The sequence below is a fragment of the Anoplophora glabripennis genome, unplaced genomic scaffold (genome assembly GCF_000390285.2).
Source record: "Anoplophora glabripennis isolate ALB-LARVAE unplaced genomic scaffold, Agla_2.0 scaffold1519, whole genome shotgun sequence".
Lineage (NCBI taxonomy): Eukaryota > Metazoa > Arthropoda > Insecta > Coleoptera > Cerambycidae > Anoplophora > Anoplophora glabripennis.
In genome coordinates, this window is record NW_019417594.1 from 35,843 (window position 1) to 50,240 (window position 14,398).

At 32.3% G+C, this 14,398-nt stretch overlaps 1 protein-coding gene across 1 annotated transcript; it reads right to left on the reverse strand.

Annotated features, from left to right (window-relative positions):
- Positions 1-1,893: 1,893 nt before the first annotated feature.
- Positions 1,894-13,792, reverse strand: LOC111692416. The gene is made up of 3 exons (XM_023456424.1): positions 13,726-13,792; positions 12,588-12,876; positions 1,894-2,573 (listed from the first exon to the last, which is right to left on the reverse strand). Exons 1-3 carry the CDS (start codon positions 13,790-13,792, stop codon positions 2,501-2,503), a joined length of 429 nt encoding a protein of 142 aa, XP_023312192.1. The 3' UTR covers positions 1,894-2,500.
- Between the last annotated feature and the right edge of the window lie 606 nt (positions 13,793-14,398).

Below are 14,398 nucleotides of genomic sequence, written 5' to 3' on the forward strand. Positions count from 1 at the left end.
ATATTAATCTTTACTTCCCAATACCGACATGATTTATTAAATTTTTTTAATTGCGTTATGAAATACACATATTTTATTTCGTAAATAGTTAATGTAATTGTAAATTTAACTCATCTTTTGATGCGTCACAATTTATTTCTCTGAAATCCGTAGTATAGCAAATCAGTAATATGTCAGCTAGCTTAAACGGAAATAAAACAAACGAATCCCCGTGCTCTAGAATAAAAAATATTACCATGTCGAGTTAGGTTTTGGCCTATAGTACCTATCTCGTCTCACTGGATACATGTGTATGTCCCATTTTGATACTATTTAAATCTTGAAATGTGTTATTAACATTTTTAATTATTAATTTAATCTACTCCTAGTTTTTGAGTAAAGTTGAATTTTAGCGAGGAAAAATAATGTAGTATTTCTAAAAATCAAAACAGTGATATGACTAAATAATAAAAATACACATTTTAAATGATAAAAATACATGTTATGAGCTAGTGGTTTTAGTACGACCAATTTATATCCGCATTGTATATCAATATAACATTGGCGAGTAATTTTGGCACAAAATGTTTATTATTTTAGTTTAATTTACTTTATTTAAACTAATGCAAAAAATTAAAGGGTCAAAAGGATTTCCGAAATTTTCTTTTTTTTCTGAGTTCACGGACTTGGAAAATTTTTTTTCAGCTAAGTCATTGCATGGACTAGATAGCTTGTTTATTCAGCTTCGTTTATTTTAAATTTCGATATGACCATTTTTCATCGAAATATCGGAAATTATGGAAATGGATCCATTTGTCTTCCTTTATCTCGGCGACAAATGGTTGTATAGAGAATTGAAGGGCAGTTTCGAAAACTGGAATAAATTTCCTAACATGCTGCCGTCAATTTTCTAAAAAAACCATAAATTACCTTTTTTTCCCTGGTTTTTAAAATTCGTGTAAAAGATGAAAAAAAAAAAATTTTTTTGTTTTCTCACATTTTTACCGCAAATAACGTTTAAATTGATGAAAAAAAAAAAAAAAAATTAAAAATTTTTTCAGAGAAGCGGGTAGTTTTGAAAAAAACTGTTTTAAGTGATTACAGACTGCACAAAAATTAATTACAAATTTGTCTAAAAAACGGTATGAATCGGGTCGAAATCTGGTTTGGGTCATCAACTTTGATTTTAATTTAATTAAAAGTTGACGAACAGAAGCATGGGACGAAAAAGCTGAATCGTGCTGGAAACAATTGAATTTTGTTTTCATCAATGTCTGGAAGGTTTTTCAATAAAACAAAAGAACATTTTTTTCGAATTTTTTTTTTTCATCAATTTATTTTACTTATTTGCGGTAAAAATGTGAGAAATTTTTTTTCCATTTTAATCATGATTATGAGGTGTTTAAGATCAAAAAACATAGCCCTTTAATTTTTTTCAAAAGTGACTGAAACAAAGCAACGTTTCTTTAGATCGAGATGAAACTTCACAGGGTTCTTCTGGGTATATCGAACTGTAAAACTCATGCTTAACATTAGTTATTTCGTGAATATTTCTAATTTAGCCGCCAATTTTCTAAAAGACCATAAATTACCTTTTTTCCTGTTTATTTTAAATTCGTGTAAAAGATGAAAAAAAAAATTCCGAAAAGTTGCGGCATCATGTTATAGGAAATTTATTCCAGTTTTCGAAACTGTCCTTCAATTCTCTGTACGACCATTTGTCGCCGAGATATCCATGATTGAAGACAAAAGGATCCATTTCCATTAAAAGTCCGATATTTCGATGAAAAATGGTCGTATCGGAATTTAAAAAAAAGGAAATTGAAGCTGTTTAACAAGCTATCTGGTCCATGCAATGGCTTTAATTCCCGACCATTTTTCATCTAAATACAGTCTGTCAAAAATCACGGAAATTCTTTTGACCCTTTAGTTTTTTGCATTAGTGTACATTCATTTAAATTAAAATATGGACCAGTACTGTTTGTTAAATAGAATTCCAGAAAGTTTCACAACAGCTAAGATATACATAATTGGCACTTTTTGTTTATCCCTTGCTTGAAAACGTACCTATCGTTTAATTGATCCACAATCTTCCTTAGGATTAATTTTGTTATAATCCACAAGTCTATTAAAACAAACCAATAAAAAACTTTAACTCAAATCTTAAGAAGGCATATCCATTTGCTAATGCGACGGTGATTTTTTTAACTATAAAAGTTTAGAAATGACTGCAAATTTCTCTACAGCACTTAGTATTAAGTAATAATTGTTATATTGATATCTGAGAGCAGAAATTGGTCGGCACTACACTGTACCTTATGTGTTTTCCAAGAATGGATAATGGCACGTGTAAAAAACTGTAACGTTAAGCGGTACTTGAAACTTGTTCGCCTTAACTGCCATTATGCATCCTGGAGCAGTTGGAGTTCAGAATCCTCCATCAATTTTTCAGCAATTTTCAGTCACTTTTTAATCTCTATTATGTCCTAAATCATTTTAACGCTCGCTTTTAAATAGAGGCTTAAATCAAATTCAAGTTAACTGCACCCGCTATGTAGTCTTCCCTCAGCAGTGGGACCAGCGTCGGGGTACGCCTGGAAAGAAAAAGATTAGTGAATTTAGATGGAGGAATAAATCATTTTTAAGTACTATTTTCTCCTTTCATAGTCTATAGTTTGTTTTGAAATAGTATCAATAATTAAATCGGCCATAGGCGTAACAATATTCATGAACGTTTATAAACATAAACTCATGACATCATTATGACAGTCAAGCAGCAATTAAGGCTTTAGACACACACAAGGTATGTTTAAAACTTGTGTGGGAATGTTTAATAAAGCTGACTGAACTGGTTACCACTAATTCAGTTAGACTGTGTTGGATGCCAGGACATAAAGGCATTAATTAATGGGAACGAGATAGCGGATGAACTTGCTAGGAAGGGATCCGAAATAGACTTCATTGGTCCGGAACGCTTTTGTGGCACAATTTCCACTGTGGTCAGGAGGGTTTCGGGCAAATGTACTAAGTCAGTATACAGAATTTACTGGGCTTTACGGCCAGGGCAAAGCCATGTGAAGAAACTTATCGAGTTTGTTTTGAAGAAAAGAATGAATGAGTTGCTGACCCTGATAAAATTCGGCTCAGGAAAGTGACGGGACTTATAACGGGATAGTATCACTTTAGGAAACATCTATACAAGATAAGGCTTGTAGACAATCCGGTCTGCTGAGGCTGAGTCTTCTTGGCATATCCTGGGCGAGTACTCAGGATTTGTACGAAATAGAATGACGCTCCTGGGAAATCGTGTCTGAAAGACAAAGAGCTAGGAGAAGTGTCGGCAAAGAAGCTTTTGGACTTTGTTAAGAAACAACACTACTTGCTGAATAGGACTGAGCAGTGGGATGCACAATAGGCCTGATAAGGCTGCGGTACTATGGGACTTGATTGGAACCAACCACTAGATGAAGAAGCAGGAGGAGAAGGGACCAGATAAAGCATTAAAACCTTATATATTTTAATTTGCAGAACACTAGTTAGTCTTTCTATACCAGTTATTTGAAAAAAATCGCCGAAAAAATACGACAAATCGGTAAAAAAACCACACACCGAAGTTTGCACTTATTGAAGAATTTTTTTGGATCAGTTTGATAATTTAAAATTGTGTAATCTCGAATGGAAAAATTCAATCTCCAAACCATGTCCTACGTTTGCAATATACTTTTTGCCTTCGAACGACCTGCAAATAGGTTTCGGACTCTTTTCGAACTATCGTCTTCAGTTTTCAGTAACCAATAGAAGTCTGCCATCATATTAACGTCCCATTTGTCCTGGTACCTCATTTCAATTTCTATCAGATCCCGAGGAAAGTGTTCACCCTGCGAGGACCACTTGAGGGTTGCGTTCGGTGTGCAGCAAAATGAAACAAAGTGTAGTGAAGTGTAGTGAGTTGTCGGGGCGAGCGTTAGCTGGAAACTTCTGGTGTGGAGTCGTTTGCAGGTATACGAGTACGTATCTAGTCCGTGAAACCAATTTGCCGTGGACCTTTTCCTGGAACCATGGTATGTGTGTCCCGCGTCTGTTCTTTGTCCTTGCAACTGTTAGACCGGTCCGCCGTCAGGCTGGCGCTCTTGACGTACCTACTGTTTAAAATGGGTCAATTGCAGGCATGTGTGCAAGTTCTTAAGAAAATAGTCTCTCAGTATCTATCGTGAAACAATTTTTGGATTTGAAGTATGTTGAAGATGCCTTTTTTCAAATTTGCATCACTTAAATTCGGAAATTAATTAGTGTTCAGACCATTAAAGTACATGAGATTAAAGCTTTATTCAGACCAAATACATTTTTTCAAAACATCAAAATATGGATAGTCTAGTGGGGATGAATATTTACCATCGAACAGCAGAAGCAATCTTTGGATATGTAATACATAATACATTGAATTTTTGCTAGAAAAAGCAGGTTGTTTTGTTTGGGTAACAGAATATTGCCGCCCAATTGGAAAATTTAGTGGAACAATATTGATAGCTTGGATGAAACTTGGATAAACGTGCTGCAACAAAAGTATGGTAAGATAGAAACGTAGAAGGTTCTTGACACTCATATTTGAATGGGCCGTCAACACAATTAAAAGCTCCATCACACAAAAGGGGGCGATTGATAATAACTCCATCGACAGTGTTAATGGCTTTGTGGAGGGTGGTGTATAAATGAATATTTCGATGAAACGAGTGACGTTTTTTAAGAATATTTTGAATAAATTATGGATATTACACTTCTGGGATCTATTATTATAATTCATAAGGGTAGTACTAGTCAAGGATTATTCAAGAAATTGATACGGTTTCTTGAAAGAAAGCCGATGTAATTTAATGAATGTGAGAGCAATATATTTCTTTTTTCTACACCCGTATTATAACAATGCACTTATATGCCCATAATCCGTTTCATAATGATACCCATTACGATACAGATTTTTCATTACGATACAGATTTTTAATCAATAGAAACCCATAATTTTTCAATCAAGCATGCTGTGCATTTGACGTTTATCCTAGGTTCCTATGTAATTATTTTAGATGTCAAAATCAGTACGTATTAAATTTTCGTAGATACCTAGCTAAACTTCGATAATAATTTATCAAAATGTCTGATATCAGCGATATAGAAGAATTACCATCGACTCCTCCACACATATCGGAGAAAGCAGAAAATGCAGTTCAAAATATTTTACCCCAAAAATCTAAGAAAGTGTACGAAAAACTTTATCAACGGTTTATGGACTGGAGAAATACAAATAATATTTCGACATTCTCCGAAAATACAAATAAAATGTTTATAGTTTTCTTGTATCTATGGCAATACCAATACCCGAGGTATTCATTACAATTTTTTAGATTTTTTTTATAGAAATACGAATAATTACTGTTACCTATTGTGTTCAATAAAAATATAAAATTTATGGTTTTTGATTATTTATCGGGTGTAGAAAAAATTGCGTATGCAACTCTCATGTAATGGTTATTAATACACTCGCATAAACCATACGAAACTCGCCTTCGGCTCGTTTCGTATCGTATCTCGGTTAATGCTCGTGTATTAATAACCATCATTACATGATCGTTGCATAATATACTAATACTGCATTCGAAAGTAAAATGGTAAAAAAAAGGTTCCCCGATTATCAGCCGCAATAAAGATAATTTTACAAAATTAGGAAATGACAAGACTGTCACTCTATCATTGTGCACTTAATTCAAGCAGCTAAATAGTGTGGATATTTATACTAAGCAGTTATTGAAAGTATAACATATGAAAGAATGTATGAAATTAGATGTAACTGTAAGTTCCTCTACATTTTAAAGGGATTTGCATGTATGTATGAGTATAATGAGCATCTACTGTTGTATCTCGTTACAAAGTGTAGTCGAACGGTTAATAGCATCGTGATTTAACCTTATCAGGCGTGTTTAGCTTCTAGATAAGTCCTATTGTCCTGCATGCAGGTAGAACGTAGCCGTAAACAAAGCCAACGCAGGTTAGTAGATCAACAATTAAATAATAAATTTCTGGGTAAATATGAGGGGCTGCCATAATAAAGGCTGGCTTTGTAGTAACAGCCCGCTGTTGATACAATTCGTAGCCCGCATGCATAATTGCCATCGTTAGATATTCAGGATATTCGGAACAACAGTTTTGCAGGAGCTCAGAACCGTGACTTGTGATGAGAGGCGGAACAGATCATTTATTAATTAAGGAAATACGCGTAGTTTGATGTGTAGGCGTCTTACCTTCCATGTTTCATCGCATGTTTCGGTATTTTGAGATGAAACTTAGGATTTCAACATTTTAATACACTTAGTACTGCCAGGTCTATTAAATTTAAAAATCGAATTTATATTAAACGGAGATTTTTAAATCAGTTTTGTGACACGGCATATTTTTAACTAAACAGTTACACTAGACCAGGGCGGATCTGTCGAAATATACCACTTCTTGAATGTAAGAGGGGGCAAGCTAATTTTTGCTGGAATACCTTCAGTATAACTCACATAATAAAAGTGTAGATCCCTAGATCTGGGCGAGGTCCGGAACATTTTCAAAATTGCAAAAATCCTATTTTATCTGAGTTTTTTACTTATATCTTGGAACCTATGCATTTTAGAATTGAATTTTGCACAATATACTAGATAAAAATGTTTAAATTTATTACCAATGTTGCAAAATTAGCAATAATTGATGAAAAAAGGCAAAATCTAATTTTTTGGATATTTTTTTAAAAATGTTTTAATTGCTCCGAGAGCATTCCAATTTTGGTAAAAACTTTAGAGTATAATAAAACAACACACCAAATCTCATTAAAATCGGTTCATAGTTTTCGCAAAATAATTTTTTGAAAAACATTTTTCGAATTTTCAAAATTTTGCAGAGCCTCAAATAAAGCATCTAGATACTTGAAAATTTTTTCACATAGAAAAGACCGCTCAATCTTTCAAATGGTTTTTGTAAAATTGAAATGGGTTAATTATGGCCATAGTAAATTTTTAAAGTTAACACTCTTTTTTTTTAATTTTTAAACAATCAGATTACATTTATCAATTTATTTAGTTATTTTCAAAAATTATAATTTTAAAGTACTCGGAGAGACTCTTTCTCTAAAAAGAAAATTTTAAATTCCGTTTATTGGTTCTCGAGATATAAGCAGTCAAAGTTTATCGGCATTTACCGTTAATTTATAAACAATTTAGGAATAATCTTTGATCCAGTGGCTTTGTTTTTCCGAGTTCTAAGCTGGAAAAAATTTCATATCCATAAGTTATCGGAAACATAGATAAATCAGCGGAAAAGCTGTCGCTCACACGCGCGAAAAGTGACTCAAAACACGAAAAGTGGGGGAAGGGCTTTCGCTCCGAGACTGAATTCGGAAGTTCAAAATGCGAAGGTAAGAAAAATTTGTATTATCTCGGCTTCTAATGGACCAATTTCGATATTTGTTTTTTAATCCGATGTCTCGCGACCCAAGGAATTCGAATATCGTAATGCCAACTGTCTAATTTGCACATATTTTGTTATAAACAAAGTTTATTATTGATGCATTAAATATACTGTATATTTTACCCTATGCTATTGCATTTTTTGAATGAAAACATTTGTTTACGTATATATTTTTAAACGTCTGAATATGAATGTATTTAGTTATAATTATTACAATTATTTAAATATATTTTTGTTCAAACAAATTAAAAAAAAATTATTTGGAAATTATTTTTTTTGTTAAATACAGATAAAATTAAGAAAAAATAGGACTTTAAAATTATAATTTTTGAAAAAACTAAATTGCAAATTGATGAATGTAATCTAATTGTTTACAAATAAAAAAAAGAGTGTTAACTTTAAAAATTTACTGTGGTCGCCCTAATCAACCGATTTAAATTTTTCAGAAACCATTTGAAAGGTTGAGCAGTCTTCTCTATGTGAAAAAAAATTTCAAGTATCTAGATGCTTTATTTGAGGCTGTGCAACATTTTGAAAATTCGAAAATTTTTTTCAATATTTTCTTCAAAAAATTATTCTGCGAAAACTATCGAACCGATTTTAATGAAATTTGGTGTGTTGTTTTATTATACTATAAAGTATTTTTTACCAAAATTAGAATACCCACGGAGCAATTAAAATATTAAAAAAAAATTGTCCAAAAAACTTGATTATTTTGCTTTTTTTTCATCAATTACTGCTATTTTGCAACATCGGTAATAAATTTAAACATTTTTAACTTACAGTATATTGTGCAAAATTCAATTCTAAAACTTTTTTCCTCTTCGACATTCTTCCGAAATGCATAGGTTCCAAGACATAAGTAAAAAACTCAGATAAAATAAGTATTTTTTAAAATTTTTTAAACATTTTTGCAATTTTGAAAATGTTCCGGACCTCGCCCAGATCTAGGGATCTACACTTTTATTATGTGAGTTGTACTGAAGGTAATACAGAAACAATTTGCTTGCCTCCTCTCACATCCACCTCAAAACAGATCTGCCCTGGTCTACACTCCAATGAAACCAGTTTAAAATTTTGGTTGATGATATTTACTACCTGGTAACTGGTAAAAATTAATGGTTACTTAATTTACGACACTGTCATTACAATACAACCTCATTGAAGGCACGAGACCGTTGACAGGTAGCTATTATCAAATATGGTACTTTAAAAATGGCACTGACAAAAGAACAGTATGTGGTTCATGTGGAGAGTAGATACTATGCTACAAAATTGCCCGGAAATTATACTTTACGTGTAGACTTGTGTAGGTACTTGGTTACAAGAAATATTTATATGATGAGGTTCTACCTCATATTTTGGTAGATAGACAGAAGTCAATGTCATGACTTTCTCATTAACCAGATTTAAATCCTTCAGACTTTTATTTCTACGGATATTTAGAAAGCTAGTTTATTACAGAGAAATCAGTGATGTTGAAGATATCACTTCTGACTGACATACCAGTAAACAACGACAAGATGTATTTGGTAAATGTGTGATTCTTTAATTTGGGAATCTCACTTATGTTTTGACGAAAGAGGTGGCAATATCGATACTGTTACTCGTGTATGGCGTGCGAATATGACGTACCGTTCCCTCACTTCTTCGGCCGTTCCCAAAATGTTTTATTTTGTCAATTAAGGTCAGTCTTTCTTTGGTAACTCAACCAAAAGCTAATTATAAAATCAATTGTGATATATTCTGCAACCAGTTTTGAAAATGAAATGATCACTGATTACAAAATGGAAGCATTTTAATGGTCTGATAATGAAACTAGATGTGCTGCAAAATTTAATGAACTTTTCTTCTTTTGATATTTGTATTTGACACCAGTTTCACCACAGTTTCTAACTGCCTTGTCTGCAATCGAATGGCCATTGAAATTTTTATTATCAATTAATTTTTAATAGATATTTTCTAGATGTTTAACTGATGATATTGCGGAACTACCAGCACTGAATTATAACCGTGATACAAAAGCGAACAGCTAAGATTGGTTGTAAATTTCACATTTATTATCGACTCTTGTTGTTTATAAATGCCCTTTTGTTTGCATCACTTAATCTTAATAATTTTCCCGCCCGGGCCGGGTGTTGTTTGGAAAACGGATGATAACGATAATTGTCTTGTATTTAGCTGTGGCGCAAAGCAATTACTCATTAATTGGTTGGTTAAGTGGTTGGCGATTTATAAAGAAACCACGTCTTCGGGCCTTCTATTTAGCAAGCCATAAATTAAGGGCGATAAAACTGAGGAGGATGCTATGAGGAAATGATACTTTTTACCGTAAAAGACGTTTGGAGCGGAGGAAGCTGCGCTAATACACTACTTTGTTATTACGTGTTTTGCGTGAATGAACGTGATCTTTATCTAGATCGTTAGTCGAGTTTTTGTCCACGTTTTGACTAGTATCATCACTGACGCGCCTTAAACTGAATGAGATGGGGTAAAAGTGTTAAAAATAGTGGAACAAATATTCTGAACAGATAGTACTAATTAAAATGGAATAGTTATTTAAGTATACATTTTTGGGTAAAATAAAGACACTATATTTATTGTTATTAAAAATTTTAAGCGATCAATAGGATAATTATATTAGATTACATGCTTCCTGAAACTGTTGTATGATTTTAGTTCACTAAATACTTAATTTAAAAAAAAATCTGTTTAGTTAAAACCTTTGCGATATTGATCTATTTTTCTATTTGATCTGCCAAAATTTTGGAAAACACATACAACTTTTATACACGGGGTGATTCACAACTTATCCAAAAAAATTGGGAATAGAAAAAAAATATTGGAGTTGTGGTATTTTCAACCTTTACATTGCTGTTGTGCGCTGTGCGCAGTGCGATCTTTCTCAACGCAACCCCAGGCGATTCCGAATACTGAAATCCATTTTAGTATTTTTGCGATAGTGTTTACAGTAGTTTTTCAAGTGTCAAAAATGGCTTACGTGTATATCAACTCGGAGCTGATGAATATCGTTTTAATTTATTATGAAGCATTTGTGTTGTGGTAAAGCAAGACAACATTTGTGTTAGTTCGTAGAAACTGGGTAAATCGGGCCCAAATGTGTTTATACGTCGGTGGACAAAATTTTGGACAGTGGGGCGCTGTTTTAATGGAAAAAAATAAAACATTTTAACGCGTATTTTTTATTTCTTTAATATATTATCAAGAACTATCTAATACAATACTTAACATTAAACCAGAACAATAACAGAAAATAACACTAATACAATTTTGAAAAGGCGCAAAGCTACAACAAATGTTTGTATTAGATAAATTTTTTTGCATCAAAACGGCGCCCCATACGAAGAAAAGGCAAGAGAGATTTTTTGTCACAAATTGAACGAGGAATTCAAAAATGTTTTTTAATTTGTAATATCTCAGTGGCGTACCATTTTTTTCTTTAAAAAAATTGAGATTATTACCCGTACGCGCGCCAATGATGAACATAAAATTCTTAATTGCGTGTCAAAAAAATGCGCAATAACTACTTCTTAAAACCCACCAAATTTCATTTGCACATCTCGACGTTCAGAGCAATAAATTAAATTGTCAGTTTTTAAGAAAATCTTTGACACCCCGTATCTCGGAAAACGAATCATTTGCGGACATACGTTTATAAGCAAACTGCCATTATTTTCTCATGTAGAATCACCCCCTGAAATTTGTCGCACTTATTTACTAACACCCTGTATAACAGTTTTTTTTCTACATTAAAAAATAATAGAGTTAGTGGAATGCAACCCATGGGAAATATTATTATACACTGACATTTAATTCATTATATTATTTAAAAATTGTATACCTAAGTTTACCATACCTTAAACAAATATTGCAGACGTATATGTTCTAATATGTCTCATTGAATATGTAATTTGTTACTTTATATGTAGAAAAAGTTAAAATTACTAATGAAATACGTGTGATACTTTGTGACGTACAAATGATGTTTTCTGAAAAATAATTTACTTTTTCTGAAATACAGCCAGCGTTTTTTGAAATTGTATAGATTTTTCTGAAATTCAAATGAAGATTTCTAAAATTAAATTTACTAAGCTGAAATTAAAATGATGCTACTTGAAACTTTTCTGAAATACAAAATATGGGTTCTGAAAATAATATTTACTCTTTTTGAAATATAATTAAATTTTCTGAATTAAAACTGGCCTTCGCGCTTTCTGAAATTCAACTGACTGATCTGACAAATTACGTCTCCTGAAATTAAATATACTATGCTGAAATTGAAATTATGCTCACTCAAGTATAATAATTGACGCTTTTTGAAATTTAAAATATGTTTTCTAGAATTTACACTTTCTGAAATATAATTTACTTTTATAAATGAAGACTGACTATTTTGAACTATATAAATGATGTTCTCTGGAATTGGTCTGTCTGTTGGAGCATACAAATAGCGATTTCTGAAATTAATTTACTAAGCTGAAATTGAAAAATGTCGCTATTTGAAATTAAATTTTCTGAAGTACAATGGACGTTTTCTAAAGTACAAATTAGGTACGTTTTCAAAAATACCATTTACTTTTCTGAATTAAAACTGACTATTCTGAAATACAGTTAACACTTTTTGAAATTAAAGTGGTGGTTTTGGCATATGTAATTAACGCTTTCTGAAATACGAATGATCTTTTCCGAAATACAAATTAAGGTTTCTGAATTATAGTTCATATTTCTTAATTAAACCTGCATATTCTGAGGGACAGTTGATGCATTCTGAAATTAAATTCATTAAACTGAAAGTGAAATGATAGATTTTGGAAATGTAATTGAAACTATTTGAAATACAAATATGTTTTTTGAAAAACTATTTCCGTTTTCTGAAACACAATTTATTTTTCTGAATAAAAACTGATTGTTCTGAAATACTGTTGACTCTTCATGAAATATATCTTAAAGTGTAGCACAAAATAGGCAAATCTCTATCTATTCCTAAGTCATTTAACAGCATTCATTGTGATTTAGCATTTCTGTGTTATTAGTACATTTTTAACTATATTTAAGTGTTAAATTATCTTTTTTTTTTTATTAAAGCTACTTACTCTTGGAGTGGATTGGCTCTCGGAAAGGAAGGGGGCAACTGCTTGGCCTGCGCCGCGCGAGCTCTCGCCAGGAGGCTCATGACGGTGCGTTTCGTGGGCGTCATGGACGTCCTGGGTCCTCCCGCCAGCAGCGGTCTCTTACGGCCGCCGACGGCAGTAGCGAGGACGCCCGCGCCCACCGCCGCTGCGGCCCCGTTCACGCCGCCGTTGTCCGCTGAGTTGGGCGACAGCTGGCTGCCGTTGGCCGGTGTCGCGGAGGCTGTGGCGTCGCTCGAGGGGGGCGACGTGCCTGAAACAAAAGTAGAAAAAAATTACTTTAATTAAATAAGAACAATTTATTCCTCTTTCTGGATACATGCCACCAATTTTAAATGACAACAATTTTCTCTATACTCTTTCGATTACGGATTTTTAATAATTGAAAAATGGATACCAAGTTAATGTTATTCCACCTCAGAATGGACAGAAGAAATGAACAGTGCAGTGGCGGCTCGTGACATTGTGAATAGGTGAGGCCCGTGGCTTTTTTACTAGGTGGGCAAGAAAGAAAAAAAAGCGCAGCAGGAAACAAATTTTAAATTTTCAAGGTCAAACGATTAATTGCATCTGAACATTTTTAGTTGCATTAAAATATTATCGAAAAACTGAGGTTCACGAGTAGGATTTTCATTCAAATTTTATAAAAAATAATACGCAACTATTTGGATATTTTATCAATCCGCTCTCAAATAATAAATAGGAATAAATTTCCATTTTTTATTATGGGGATCTTCGCGAATAGCCTTACTATAACCGTAAAGTAAAAAATTAAGTACATATATTATTATTATATTATTAATAATAAAATTAGAACTTTCAAAATTGTATTTACAATCAAATTAATTACCTAACAGAAAAAAAAACAAAGTGATACATTTACCTACTAATTAACAAAATTGTTCCTACTTGCTTTTTGAATATTAAAAATTATGAAAACAAATTTTCATAAGGAAGCCATCCAACTTATCTATTTACATATGTATAAAACAACGTCGACAACTTTTCATTTGCCTCCACTTTTAACGAAATATTTTAAAAATATAGTGAATGTTTTTATAAAACAGGTTTATTCGTCCGTCTTTTGAATTTGTAAATTTACTTATAACGTCTTCATAAAATTGAGGATCGGCAATAAAACTTTGCAATAGCTCTTTTTCTATCGTCATTACTGATAAGTTGTTTAAGCGCTCTTGTATCATCGTATTTCTCAAGTAGGTGCCTAAGTCTTAATGCGCTTAAGACACAAAAAGTTTCTTTCTACCGAAACACTTGGAGCAGAAATTGTTAAATTTGGGCAAAACAATGTATGTTTCCGAATATAGGTACCATTTTAAATTCCTTGTATAATATTTGTATCGTTATTTGAACTTCTAAATTATGAGATTGTTCGTCTCTGTACAAAATATTAATTTTGTTTTCACCCTATCTATTTCAAAAACGTTTGGATACATTTTTTAAATTAAGAAAAAAATTGGTTCAATTACGTGTGTTGTCCATTTTAAATTACTGCAATATTGTATATTTTCCTTGTTTAGACAAAATTACTCAATATTGCCTTCAGAAAATTCAAAACAGCTATTGTAGATTTGTTTTTCGCTTAAAAAAATATGATAGAGTTTCTGAAAAGATTAGACAGTTGGGTTGGTTGAATATCAGTGATACTTTCACATTTCATTTTAGTGTTCTTATAAATCAAATTTTACACACATCTTCCCCACCATATCTTAAAGAAAAACTGATACGCCGTGATGAAATTCATAATGTCAATATAA

Bases quoted from the DNA above. Each gene is read 5' to 3' on its own strand.
- LOC111692416 (XM_023456424.1), bottom strand. From the start codon at position 13,792: ATGACGATAGAAAAAGAGCTATTGCAAAGTTTTATTGCCGATCCTCAA. The intron at 12,877-13,725 runs GTAAATTTACAA...CTTTTGTTTCAG, and splicing joins ATTTTATGAAGACGTTATAA to GCACGTCGCCCCCCTCGAGC. The intron at 2,574-12,587 runs GTAAGTAGCTTT...TTTTCTTTCCAG, and splicing joins AGAGCCAATCCACTCCAAGA to GCGTACCCCGACGCTGGTCC.